The sequence below is a fragment of the Natator depressus genome, chromosome 24, assembly GCF_965152275.1.
Source record: "Natator depressus isolate rNatDep1 chromosome 24, rNatDep2.hap1, whole genome shotgun sequence".
NCBI lineage: Eukaryota > Metazoa > Chordata > Testudines > Cheloniidae > Natator > Natator depressus.
Window position 1 is genome coordinate 17,879,478 of NC_134257.1, and position 12,440 is coordinate 17,891,917.

The 12,440-nt window shown below is 58.2% G+C and overlaps 1 protein-coding gene across 2 annotated transcripts in view; it reads right to left on the bottom strand.

The window, feature by feature from the left end:
* Window positions 1–228: 228 nt before the first annotated feature.
* Window positions 229–12,440, bottom strand: part of IGLON5 (IgLON family member 5) — a 36,174-nt gene continuing 23,962 nt past the window's right edge. Inside the window, exons 3-9 of one of the 2 annotated variants that reach the window (XM_074938242.1) lie at window positions 11,490–11,722; window positions 9,469–9,588; window positions 8,790–8,921; window positions 8,508–8,628; window positions 4,881–5,035; window positions 2,643–4,460; window positions 229–1,220 (exon numbers count right to left, since the gene is read on the bottom strand). In XM_074938242.1, the coding sequence (XP_074794343.1) occupies window positions 4,360–4,460; window positions 4,881–5,035; window positions 8,508–8,628; window positions 8,790–8,921; window positions 9,469–9,588; window positions 11,490–11,722 (862 nt within the window). In that variant the 3' untranslated portion in view covers window positions 229–1,220; window positions 2,643–4,359. The remainder of the gene's footprint in view (window positions 1,221–2,642; window positions 4,461–4,880; window positions 5,036–8,507; window positions 8,629–8,789; window positions 8,922–9,468; window positions 9,589–11,489; window positions 11,723–12,440) is intronic. The other variant, XM_074938243.1, reaches the window with a different exon arrangement.

Here is a 12,440-nt window from a genome sequence, read left to right on the forward strand (position 1 = left end):
CTCTGCCGGTGCCCCTCACTCCCGACCTGCAGCCCCTGCCAGCCCAGCCCTGCCGCCTGCCCCCCAGCTCTGTGGGCGGAAGGGGTTAACAGGACCCATGAGCAGTGAGAGGCTCATGGTTTCTGGGCACTCAGCAGCTGGCGCATCAATGCCACCTGTTGATTCCTGCCACCCCCAGCCCCAGCCCCAGCTCACGCCTTCACCCCCCGTGTCCAGCCAGCGAGCGGCCTGCCCATCTAGCCCGGTATCCTGCCCTCTGCAACACAGCGCCCCCTAGTGCCACGCTGGGACATCGGGGCCAGCCCTGTCTGCCGGGGGAGAGCCCCCGCCCCACTCCCTGCAGCACAGCGCCCCCAGTACCGGGCCTAGAAACTGAGGCAGGGTGCGACTTGCCCAAGGTGGCCCAGGAAGTCTTTGGCAGAGCCAGAAATAGGACCCAGGTGTCCGGAGGCCCACGCACCTTCCCTCTCTAGCTGGGGTTCTGGCTGACACCGTAATACACCTAATAAATAGCACCCTTGGGTCCTAGGCCATGACTGCAGGGCCTGGGTGTTACCATAACACACCTAATAAATGGCCCTCGTTCGCACAGCGCCTGGTGTGATGGGGCTTTGGTCCGTGACGGGGGGTTCTGGGCACGACCGTCACCCACCAAACAATAATAACGGCCGCTATTGAGCGAATCGTCTTCATTACACAAAGCTATGTTTGCTGGTACCATAAAAACAAATAAAATAAAAAAAAGAACGTCGCTGAATCTGGTGCCCGGGCAAGCTCCCGGCACTCGGACAGACGCGCTCGGAACAAAAGACATTTGCCATTGTTTTAAAAACCCCCCAAAACGAAGGAAACTCCCAGGCCAAAAACCTGGGGACGTTTGTTCACACCTCACGTGAGGCGACCAAGATTCTCTTTGTCAACCCAGCCCTGCCCCACGTGTCTGATCCGATGATGGTTTTACTCCTGTTCTGTGCTGAGAAAATATCCGGCGGGGGGAAAACTCCCACGGGGGTTTCAGGGTGTCCCCCCGAGCAGATGGAAATTCTCCAGTGGAACGTTCTCTTTTTTCATTTAAAGATTTTTTGCTTTCGTAGCACGGTTTCAGAGGAGCAGCCGTGTTAGTCTGGAGCCGCAAAAAGAACAGGAGGACTTGTGGCACCTTCGAGGCTCGCACATTTATTTGAGCAGAAGCTTTCGTGAGCTACAGCCCACTTCCTTGGCTGCATGCAGTGGAAAATACAGTGGGGAGTATATAGTAAAAATATAGTATGGAAAAACAAAGTTAAAAAAATATTTATGTACCAAAACGGGAACAGAAAGAGGTGATGGACCCAAAATGACCCCCTCCCCTTCCAGAATTTCATTTCACAGAAAGTTTCAAATTTTGTTTGGTTCCATTTCAAGAGTTTCAAAAATTGTGGATTTTCCTGCGAAAATGGAGGATCCGATTCCCACCCGGCGATCCCAGAACCGCGGGGTCTTTTGCGCCGTTCTCTGAAACGGCAGCTCCCTGTGGGAGACATGCCCACCCCCTGAGCTGATCCACTGGGAGGGAGGCGGGATACCAGCCTCGATGGGCCCAGGGGTCTGATCTGGGGTTGCATGGAGTGAGCTGCTTACACATCTAGATGAGCCCATGGAATAACCCATCGTCCTAGGACCTTAGAGGATCAGCAAAGGAGACGTTTACCAGGTAATATGCCTGGAAAGAGCTCCGCCCTCATGGTTTATGCACACACACCCCTTTCCCAGGAGACCCTACAATAATAAGCCAAGCGAGCACAGTCCCGAGCACTTCCTGGCGACCCTACAATAATAATCCTAATTTGCACAACCCCCAGCTATCCCAAAGGACCCTACAATAATAAGACAAACCTGCACCGCCCCCCAGCCCTCCCAGAAGACACTGCAATAATACGTCAAGCCTGCACAACTCCTGACATTCTCAGGAGACCCTACAATAATATACCAAGTCTATACAGCCCAGCCATTCCCAGGAGGCCAAATAATAACAAGACAAGCGAGCAACCTCCAGCACTCCCAGGAGACCCTGCGATAACAAACCAGTGTGTAATGCCTCCCAGCCAGCCCAAATCCTTATGACAAAGGATGAAGGAAATTCCTTAGTCGGGTTCATTAACTTAATTTCATTAAGGTGATAAATACTCATCTGTTATTGTAGGGTCTCTCAGGAAAGTTGATACTCTCAGGACAGGTAGGGCTGTAAACATGCTGGTTGTTATTGTAGGGTCTCTCGGGAGGGATAGAGCTGTACGCATACCAGTTTGTTATTGTAGGGTCTCTTGGGAAGGACAAGGCTGTACCCATGCTGGTTGTTATTGTAGGGTCTCTCATAAATGCCAGGACTGCATTCCCATTCTGTTACTCTAACAGCTCCCACAAGCAGAGGGGATCGGCAAACCGGTGCGTCATGGCAGCAGCTGGGACTGAGTGGGCCCCTTTGTTATTGTAGGGTCTCCTGCCGCCAGGTCCCCACTTTGTAAACAACGACACCAACTTTGCAAATGTTTGCCAGGCTCCAGGAGAAGCCCGCCCCCCTACTCCCCGCCCCCCGGCAACTGCTTGAAGCCTGAGCCCCCCCATGAAGCCCTTCCCAGTCAGTCCCCTCCCGGTTGACTCACTCTGGCTCGGTGGGGATGGAGAGCAGCAGATGAGACGTCTCGGACCTGACCAGCCGCGCCCCCATGCACGGAGAGAGGGAAGGGGAGCTCCTCAGCCGAAGAGATGGGTGGTTCCAATGCTCAGCTATGAGCCTTCCTCCGTCCAGGGCTGGGAAGCTGGTCATCTGAGCTGGGCGTGTGAGCCCCCTTGTGCCCAGAGTGCAGGGAAGTAGCAGAATCAAGTTGCTGAATCCAAATCCCCAGGCAGCAGCCAGCTTCCAGTTCTGTCTTCTCCGAGCCGGGGGGTGGGGAAAAGATTGAAAAATGAAGGAAATTCTCAGCCCCCAAAACTTTGTGATCCTGGGAAATTCCCAGGCAAAACTGGCACTGACTGAAGGCAATTTGCAGGCCACAAAACTTCATGAACGATGAAAATTGCCAGGCAAAGAATTTATTAGCTGAAAAAATTCCCACTGGGGCAAATCGCTGGATTAAGTGAGGCAACTGACAGCTAAAAGGGGGGTATTTTTTGGTTTGGTTTGTTCACTAAGGAAATTCACAAAAAACTCACTGGATAAAGGAAAGGCTCACCTGAAAACTCAGTAAACCAGGGAAATTCTCACCTCAGAAAACTTTGTGAACGAAATAAATCTGCACCCCAGAACTGGGGTAATTTTCAGCCCACAAAACCCTGTGAACTAAGAAAGCCTGAAACGTGCATAAACTAGGGAAATTCTGAGCCCCTAAAACGTTTGTGAACTAAGGAAACTCTCAAGCCAAACCCAGTGTAAATTAGGATAAGTCTCAGCCCACAAAATTCCGTGAACTAAGGACATTTCCAGCTTCAAACCTGTGTCAATCAGAGCCATTCTCAGCCCCCAAAAGGTTGCGAACTAGGGAAATTCACAGCCTCAAACCTGTGTAAACAAGGGTCATTCTCAGCCCAATTTTTTTTTGTGAATTAAGGACATTTTCAGCCCAAAAACCTTTGTGAATTAAGGGTATTTTCAGCCTCAGACCTGTGCAAACCAGGGTAATTCTCAGCCCCAAAAAACTTTGTGAAGGAAGGAAATTTTCAGCCTCAGACCTGTGTAAACCAAGGGAATTCTCAGCCCGGAAAACTTTGTGAGCGAAGGAAAATCTCAGCCAGGAAAGCTTCATGAAATCAGGAAATTCAGAGTCCAAAACCTGTGTAAACAAGGGTCATTCTCAGCCCAAGAAACTTTGTTTGCTGAGGAATTTTTCAGCCCCAAACTAGGGAAATTCCCCACTCAAAAACTCCATGTGCTACAGAAAGGCCCAGCCCCCCACATTTGCGAAAGCCACCGAAGCTCGTCTTTCACGGCAGCTGAGAACCCCAAACTCTCCCAGAGAAGGGGAACAACCCCTCACCACAAGCCCTATTGCGGGGGCCCCCATGGGGCACAGAAGCACTGGCCGTTAACCCTTTAAAGCCCTGTGTCTTTGCAGGTCAGTTTGTTTGTCCCTTTAGAACAAGTCCGGCTGGAAGTGTCTGGGATGGAAAGTGACGGAAAATGGCCGTAGAAAGAAATGCATATTTTTTTTTGTCGTTTTTCTTTTTTTCTTTTTTCACATTTCCCTCACAGTGCTGGGGTTCTCGATAAGATTTGTTTCTTTGTTTTCTCTCCTCGTCTCTCCCGGAAAGGAGAAGGTCTCTCTCTCAAGCTCTCCCTCTCTGCCCAAGCCTCCTCTCCTTCCACTGCGTCCGCCGAACACGCTAGATCTTAAACAAGAGAGTCACAAAGGCAGACGACAGCAAGCCCAGGAACAAGGGGGACTCCATCCTGGTCACTGCTATGTTTTCCAGAGAACCGGGTCCTGGCAAGAGAAGAAAGAGGATTTCAAAGCCAGGGACTAGACTTTCAAGGGACTGGGGGCACCACGGGTGATTTTCAGAAGCATTTAAAGTACCTCACTGGCCTTCAGCATTTTAGAGAAGGGTGGTTTAGATTGCTGGGGGGGGGCTGGGAGCCAGGATTCCTGGGTTCTATCCCTGGTCTGGGAGAGGAGTGGGGTCTATGGCTTGGAGCAGAGGGGTGCTTGGAGCCAGGACATTCTATCTAAACGTTACTATACCCCTTTGGGGGTTTGTGGCTGGGCCAGTCTTCAAAGACAGGGGGCAGGGTCAGCTGTGAATTATGGGCGGGGCTGTTGGGAACGGTGGGCGGGGCCAGCGGTGAAGGACAGAGGGTGGGGCAGTGGGCGGGACGAGCCATTGCACGGGGCGGGGGGACGTACGTATCAGCCGCAGGCTTGCGTTGGAGACTCCCAGCTTGTTGGAGGCCAGGCAGCTGTAGTTCCCATAATGCCGAGCGGTGACGTTGTCGATGAGCAGCATGGAGCGTGTGCGCTCGTTCTGGATCTGCAGCCCCTCGAGGCCCCCAAAGAGTCTGCTGGGTCGGGGGCAAAGATGGGGGAGCATTACAAAATCTCACAGTTTCACACCTGGTAGGGAGTTTATCAGCAAACCAGCATGAAACACGACAAACTACAGAACCGGCTGGGTTAGTAGGGGGCTGTGGGTCGGGAATGAGGGGTACCAGCAGATCTGGGGGAACGCAGGGCTGGGCTAGCAGGGGGAAGTGGGTCAGGAGTGAGGGGCAACTGACAACCGACCTGACAAAGTAACAACCCACCAAACAACCATCCCAACAACTGACCCAACACACCAACAATCAGCCCAAGAACCAACCTAACCAACCAACAAACAATAGACCCAGCAACCAACCCAAACTGCCAACAACCGATGCGCCAAACAAAACCAGGAAGCCCCAGCAACCCAATAGACCAAACAACCATTAAACCAGAACCATCAAGAACCCTGATATCAAAGAGCCAACTAACCAATCGACAAGAAACTCAGGTGTCAAACAACAATTGTAGCCTACAAACCAACAATCAAGCCACCTGCCAACCAGTCATCTGAATAAACCAACAATCAACCGACCCAACACACCAACCATCAACCCAATAACCACACCAACAACCAACTCAACAAACCACCAATTCACTAACCCAACAACCAACCCAGCACACCAACAACCAACTCAACAAACCATCAATTCACTAACCCAACAACCAACCCAACACACCAACAACCAACTCAACAAACCACCAATTCACTAACCCAACAACCAACCCAACACACCAACAACCAACTCAACAAACCATCTGTGATAAATGAAGGGGGGTGGGTAGCTCCTTTGATGGACACCCACCCAGCCAGTTAGCTGTAAAATCCCTCTTGGTAGCTGTTCTCAACTTGCTTTACCTGTAAAGGGTTAAAAAGTCCCCAAGGTAAAGAAAAGAAAGTGGGCACCTGGCCAAAAGAGCCAATGAGAAGGCGAGAACTTTTTTTAAAATGGGGAAAGAAACTTTCCCTTTGTCTGTTGTTCTCTGGGCTGCAGGGACAGGGAGCAGCCCTGGGAGAGGCAGGAAAGCTGGGTGAGGTGTGAACCAAGTCTGAAAAATTATTTCCCATACCTGGAAGGAATCACTGGGACAGGGAATGTTTAAATAGACGTGATCAGGTTTATTTCTTTATTTTGGCTCCTGGACTCCTCTGTGCTAAACCCCAGATGCTTTTATTTGCTTGTAACCTTTAAGCTGAACCGAGTTCTGACTGCAGAAGACAGGGATTTCTTCCGACAGATGATGCGCTTGGAAGCGGAGGACAAAAGAGGAGCAAAGCACTTGGAGGCGGTGTCAAAGCTGAAGCGCTTAGAGCTGGAAAGGGCTAAGCTGGGTCCACCAGGTACAGTCCTTCTCCAGGTCCCGCTCCCCATTCCAAGAAATCCCCCACATACGAGGCAGGCGATGATACGGAGGCCTTAGATAATTTCTAACGGGCCTGCCTTGGGTCCAACGCCCCTCCAGACCGGTGTACGGTGGAGCTGAGGCCACAAATCAGTGGACCCTTAGCAGAGGTGGCAGCTGAAATGCCCAAAGAACACATGGACGAGTACGAACTTTTTAAACAAAAGGCCAGAATCAGAATGGGGCTAACACCCGAGCAGGCCCGTCGGCAGTTCAGAGCCTTAAGGTGGGAAACCAGAAGTGGCATTTTCCCGACACGCCCACCACATTGTGAAACATTGGGATGCCTGGCTATCAGGAGCAAGTGTTAAATCTCGGGAAGATCTGTCTCTCCCAATGCAAATGGAGCAATTCTTAGAGTGTGTTCCTGAGGAAATAGAAAGGTGCATCCTAGATGGGAAGCCCAAAACTGTAATCGAGGTGGGGGAGATTGTAACCAAATGGGTGGAGGTGGCGGAGAAGAAGGCGGCTAGTAGCAGTTGGCGGGGATACCACAAGGGGCAACCCGAGACGACACCCCACCATCGAAGTCAGCCCAAGGCCCCACCTTGCAAGGAGGAGCCCTCCACACAGCCAGGGAGACCCCAGCTGCCCTCTCGCCCTACCACCCCACTCTCCAACCACTCATCTTGCCCCAGCCCACAGACAGCTGGGTGATGCTTTAAATGTAATGAGCTGGGGCATGGGAAGGCCAACTGCCCCAAGAGCACCAGCCGACTGCAACTCATCACCCCAGAGTCCCACCAAGAGCCTTCAGGCCCAGATGTCTTGCAAACACCTCCAGAGCGAAGGGACACTGTGAGTGTGGGTGGGAGGAAGATTACTGCGTGGCGAGACACTCAGCATGCACCAATCCCTGGTGGACCCCAAATTCATTGACCCAGAGGCCCACGGGATGGTGCAAGCCTCTAAGGCCAACTCTTTTAACTTGTCTACAGCCAGGTTGCCTGTCCAGTACAAGGGCTGGTCAGGGATATGGACTTTTGCAGTCTATGGCGATTATCCCATTCCCATGCTGCTGGGAGAAGACTTAGCCAACCATGTGAGGGTAACAAAACGGGTGGGGATGGTCACCCGCAGCCAGGCTAAACAGGCCTCCACACCTAACCCCATTCCTGAGCCTCCTACAGGGACCCAGCCCAGACCCCAGACCAGAGTCTATGACAGCGGTTGTAGATCCGGTTCCTGGGACCCAGCCAGAACCCGCCCAAGGATCGGAACGGGCGGAGCAGCCGCACCAGAGCCCGTGCTTGCAACCCCACCAGAGTCAGGGGAGCCGGCAGCAAAGGGCGCCACAGAGCCCGCCCCTGCAGCCACAGCGAAACCGGCGCGAGAGGCTCAACCGGAGCCTGAACCGCCCCCGCGGCGAGCGGGTCACAGCCGACGGAGACACCCCCGTCCCTGCATCGCTTCCAGTGGGACCACACCCCAAATCCATTTTTTTGCACGTGGGTGGTGGCAGCGTTTGCCAAGCCAAGGTCCGAGAGAAGCTGGAACCGTGGGAGTTCAATACAAGCCCGGAGCGGCCGGTATTAACGGTTAGAATCCTTGCGGGCCCCACTTCCTGCCCTCGAAGTGCCAGAGTGGGGAATCAGCCCTGACACCATCAATTAACTAACTCAGCAACGAACCCCGCAAACCAGCGACCAGCCAACAACCGACTAACGACACAAACCATCCCTCAACCAGCCCAACGACCAACCTACAAATCAACTGACCCCACAGATTAACACCAACAATCAACCCTTCAACCGACTCCACAAACCATCCATCACCCAGCGTAGCAACAATCATCCAACAACCAACACAAACCCCCAGCAAGGACAGAGAGCCCCGGAAAGGGGATTAAATCTGTCCTGGACGAGACCGTCACAGCTCAGATCTCACTGGGAGGGGAAATGTGACATCCAGTCTACCACAGATCACATGACACTGCATGGCCAATGAGAGGTCAGAGGGTCGCTGATTGGACGTCAGTCACTCCAGGGCAGGGCAAAGGGGCCCGTTCCTGGAGGGGGGTGGGTGGGGCCGGTTAGGAGGGTCACTCACTGCTTGTCATCCTTGAACCACTCAAATTCGGCAGGGGGCACGGCCATGGCCTCACATCTCAGCAGTGCCGGCTTCCCCATGGTGGGATAGGCGTCCTTCACGTCCTTGATGGTGGGAGGATCTGAGAGGAGAAAGCAAAGGAAAGAAGGAGAGGAGTTGGCGCCCCCTGGAGGGGAAAGGCCCCATATTCCATTGCCTGCCCCACTGAGCCAGCCAGTCCCTGCCCTGAGGCTGGATGGGAGCCGGCGCCCCCTAGAGGGGGAAGCCCAAAGGTTGACTCACAGTTGACTGTGATCAGGACCCTCTTGCTGTCGGCCACAGAGACGCCATTGGCCGTGACACACTCGTACTCCCCGGCCTGCTGCCTGTTGATCTCGGTGATTTCCAGATATTCCCCTTCGCTGGTGAACCCGTCTGTGTGTGGGGAGGAGGTGTGGAGCGGGGGGGAGACAGACACAAACACAGACTTACACACGAGAGAAAAGACACACAACAACACAACAGTTACAAACACCTCCTGAGGTACGGCCACCGCCTGCCAGGGCTGGGCCAGCAGGAGGCTGCGGGTCGGGAGTGAGGGGCACCGGCCAAGCTGCAGGGTTTTGGGGTGCCCAGGGGGCTGTGGGTCGGGAGTGAGGGGCACCGGCCAAGCTGCCGGGTGTTGGGGTGCCCAGGGGGCTGTGGGTCCGGAGTGAGGGGCAGCAGGTCGGGCTCCTGTCTGATTACTTCATGACAGCTCCAGCCCCCCCAGCCCCCAACTCTACCCAGATCCCCCTTTTCCTCAGCCCGACCAACCTCCCTTCCCCCATATCCCGGCAAATCCCCCCCAATATCCCCCTACCTTGATCCACCCCCCAACTGTCCCTTCCCCAAATCATCCCCTGCCTCCTCCTCCTCCCCTCCCACTCTCGCCTTCCCCCCCATCTGCAAATCGCCCCCTCCCCGGCCCGCTCCCTCTTACCTCTCAGCTGTCTCCAGGTCACGGTGGGCTCCGGTTTGCCCGTGGCCACGCACAGCAAATTCACGTCGCTCCCTTCGTTCACCGTCACGGCCGAGGAGATGTTCGTGATCCGAGCTGGCACTGTGGGCGGGGGGCGGAGAGCAGCGTCAGCCTCCGTCCCCCGGGGGGCGCCCTCCCCTCTGAGCCCCCACGCCTGGTGCTAGGGGTTGACCGAGTGGGGCTGGTACCCAGATGCCCCACCCCAGAGGTGGCCACATCTCAAAGCCAGATGAGGAGTCCCCATATAACCAGCCCCCACGCCCCACCCCAGAGGTGGCTGCATCCCAGGGCTGGGTGAGGGGTCCCTGTATAAGCAGCCCCCACGCCCCACCCCAGAGGTGGCTGCATTCCAGGGCTGGGTGAGGGGTCCCCGTATAAGCAGCCCCCGCGTCCCACCCCAGAGGTGGCCGCATCTCAGTGGCAGGCGGCACATGGGGTGTTAACATTGGACTCACCCTCCCCCCCTGTGGGACAATTTGGTGGAAAAGCCAAAAAAAGCCACCCCTTGACGCGAGTCTCCCCAGCCCCGCTAACAAGGCCCATTGTGAGAGCTGATTGGCCGAACAACGAGGGCCGCAGCCAATCAGGGCAAAGCAGCGAACAGCTGCAGCAGGGACCCCGCAATTGTCCCCCCGGAGCCAATCAGGGCCCATTGTCCCCACTTCCTGGCGCCGCGGACACCTGGGGGGGGCGGCTGAGATGGCAAAACCTCCCCGGTTCCTGGCTCCAATCACGCGCCCCGTGCCAGCCCCCTGGCCCGGGCCTGACATGTGGCCACCTCTGGGGCTGGGTATCCAGGGCCCCCCGGCCCGGGCCTGACATGCGGCCACCTCTGGGGCTGGGTATCCAGGGCCCCCTGGCCCGGGCCTGACACGCAGCCACCTCTGGGGCTGGGTATCCAGGGCCCCCTGGCCCGGGCCTGACATGCGGCCACCTCTGGGGCTGGGTATCCAGGGCCCCCTGGCCCGGGCCTGACACGCGGCCACCTCTGGGGCTGGGTATCCAGGGCCCCCTGGCCCGGGCCTGACATGCGGCCACCTCTGGGGCGCGGCACGGGGGGCTGGGTATCCAGGGCCCCCTGGCCCGGGCCTGACATGCGGCCACCTCTGGGGCTGGGTATCCAGGGCCCCCTGGCCTTGGCCTCACATGCGGCCACCTCTGGGGCGGGGCACGGGGGGAACTGACATCGCAAACTTAGCCCCAAGTCACAGGGCCCTGGGCAGGGCGTGGGGGGGGGATTCGGGGGTGTCGCAGGCACAAGGGATGGACGCACACATGGGTCCAGCACAAGCCCTACAGCAGGAGACAGCCCCGTCCCCGCTGCCCCCCCCAACTGGCCCATAGATCTCTGTGCAGCCCCTCCTCATGGCCCAGCCCCCCAGCTCCCATCCCCCACCACATGCACCTGCCCCCTCCCCCAGCCCCCAATCCCCCCTCCCCCCTCAGCCATGCATGCCTGCACTGACACCCCCCCCCACCCCCTGCATGATGACCCAGCCCCCTCCCTGTCCTCTGCTCCCACTGGTCTTTGATCCTCCATCTCTGCCCGTCCCCCCACCCCAGTCACTGCCCATCCCCCCTCCCCATCCCAGCCCATTCCCCTACCCCCAGGGCCCCACCCTCCTCTCCCTGGCCCTGCCTATCCCCATAACCCCACCCCCACCACTGCCCAGCCCCCCACCCCTCTCTGCCCCATCCCATCCCATCCCCCCCCTCGGGCCCAGTCACTGCCCAGCCCCGCCCCCTGCCCCCACTGGTCCTCACTCCTCCATCTCTGCCCATCCCCCACCCCAGTCACTACCCATCCCCTCACCCCCCCCCGCCCCATGCCAGTCCCCCCCTCGGGTCCAGCCCCCTACCCCTCTCTGCCCCAGCCCAGCCCCACATCCTCATCCCCCCAGCCCAGCCCCCAGGGCCCCCACCCTCCTCGCCCTGTCCCTGCCTATCCCCCCCCTCGGGCCCAGCCCTCCCCCGGCCCGTACCGTGCACGATGAGGTAGACCTGGGCCGTGTGGGGCCTGGCCTGGGTCTGGAAGGAGCAGGTGTACAGCCCCTCGTCCCACACGTCCACCTGGGCCACGAGGATGCTGAACTCGGCCGGGCTGTTGGTGAGGAGCCGGACCCGCGGGTCGATGGACCACTTGTCGTTCCCCGCAAACAGGATGTTGGAGCGGTTGAGCCAGGCCACCCGGGTCACCTGCTCGTCGATGTAACAGCTGGGGGCAGAGACAGCGGGGGCTGCGGGTCAGGAGTGAGGGGCGCCGGGGAGCCCGGGGCTGGGCTGGCAGGGGGCTGTGGGTCGGGAGTGAGGGGCGCCGGGGAGCCCGGGGCTGGGCTGGCAGGGGGCTGCGGGTCGGGAGTGAGGGGCGCCGGGGAGCCCGGGGCTGGGCTGGCAGGGGGCTGCGGGTCAGGAGTCAGGGGCGCCGGGGAGCCCGGGGCTGGGCTGGTAGGGGGCTGCGGGTCAGGAGTGAGGAGCGCCGGGGAGCCCGGGGCAGGGCTGGCAGGGGGCTGCGGGTCAGGAGTGAGGGGCGCCGGGGAGTGAGGGGCGCCGGGGAGCCCGGGGCTGGGCTGGCAGGGGGCTGCGGGTCGGGAGTGAGGGGCGCCGGGGAGCCCGGGGCTGGGCTGGCAGGGGGCTGCGGGTCGGGAGTGAGGGGCGCCGGGGAGCCCGGGGCTGGGCTGGCAGGGGGCTGCGGGTCGGGAGTGAGGGGCGCCGGGGAGCCCGGGGCTGGGCTGGCAGGGGGCTGCGGGTCGGGAGTGAGGGGCGCCGGGGAGCCCGGGGCTGGGCTGGCAGGGGGCTGCGGGTCAGGAGTCAGGGGCGCCGGGGAGCCCGGGGCTGGGCTGGCAGGGGGCTGCGGGTCGGGAGTGAGGGGTGCCGGGGAGCCCGGGGCAGGGCTGGCAGGGGGCTGCGGGTCGGGAGTGAGGGGCGCCGGGGAG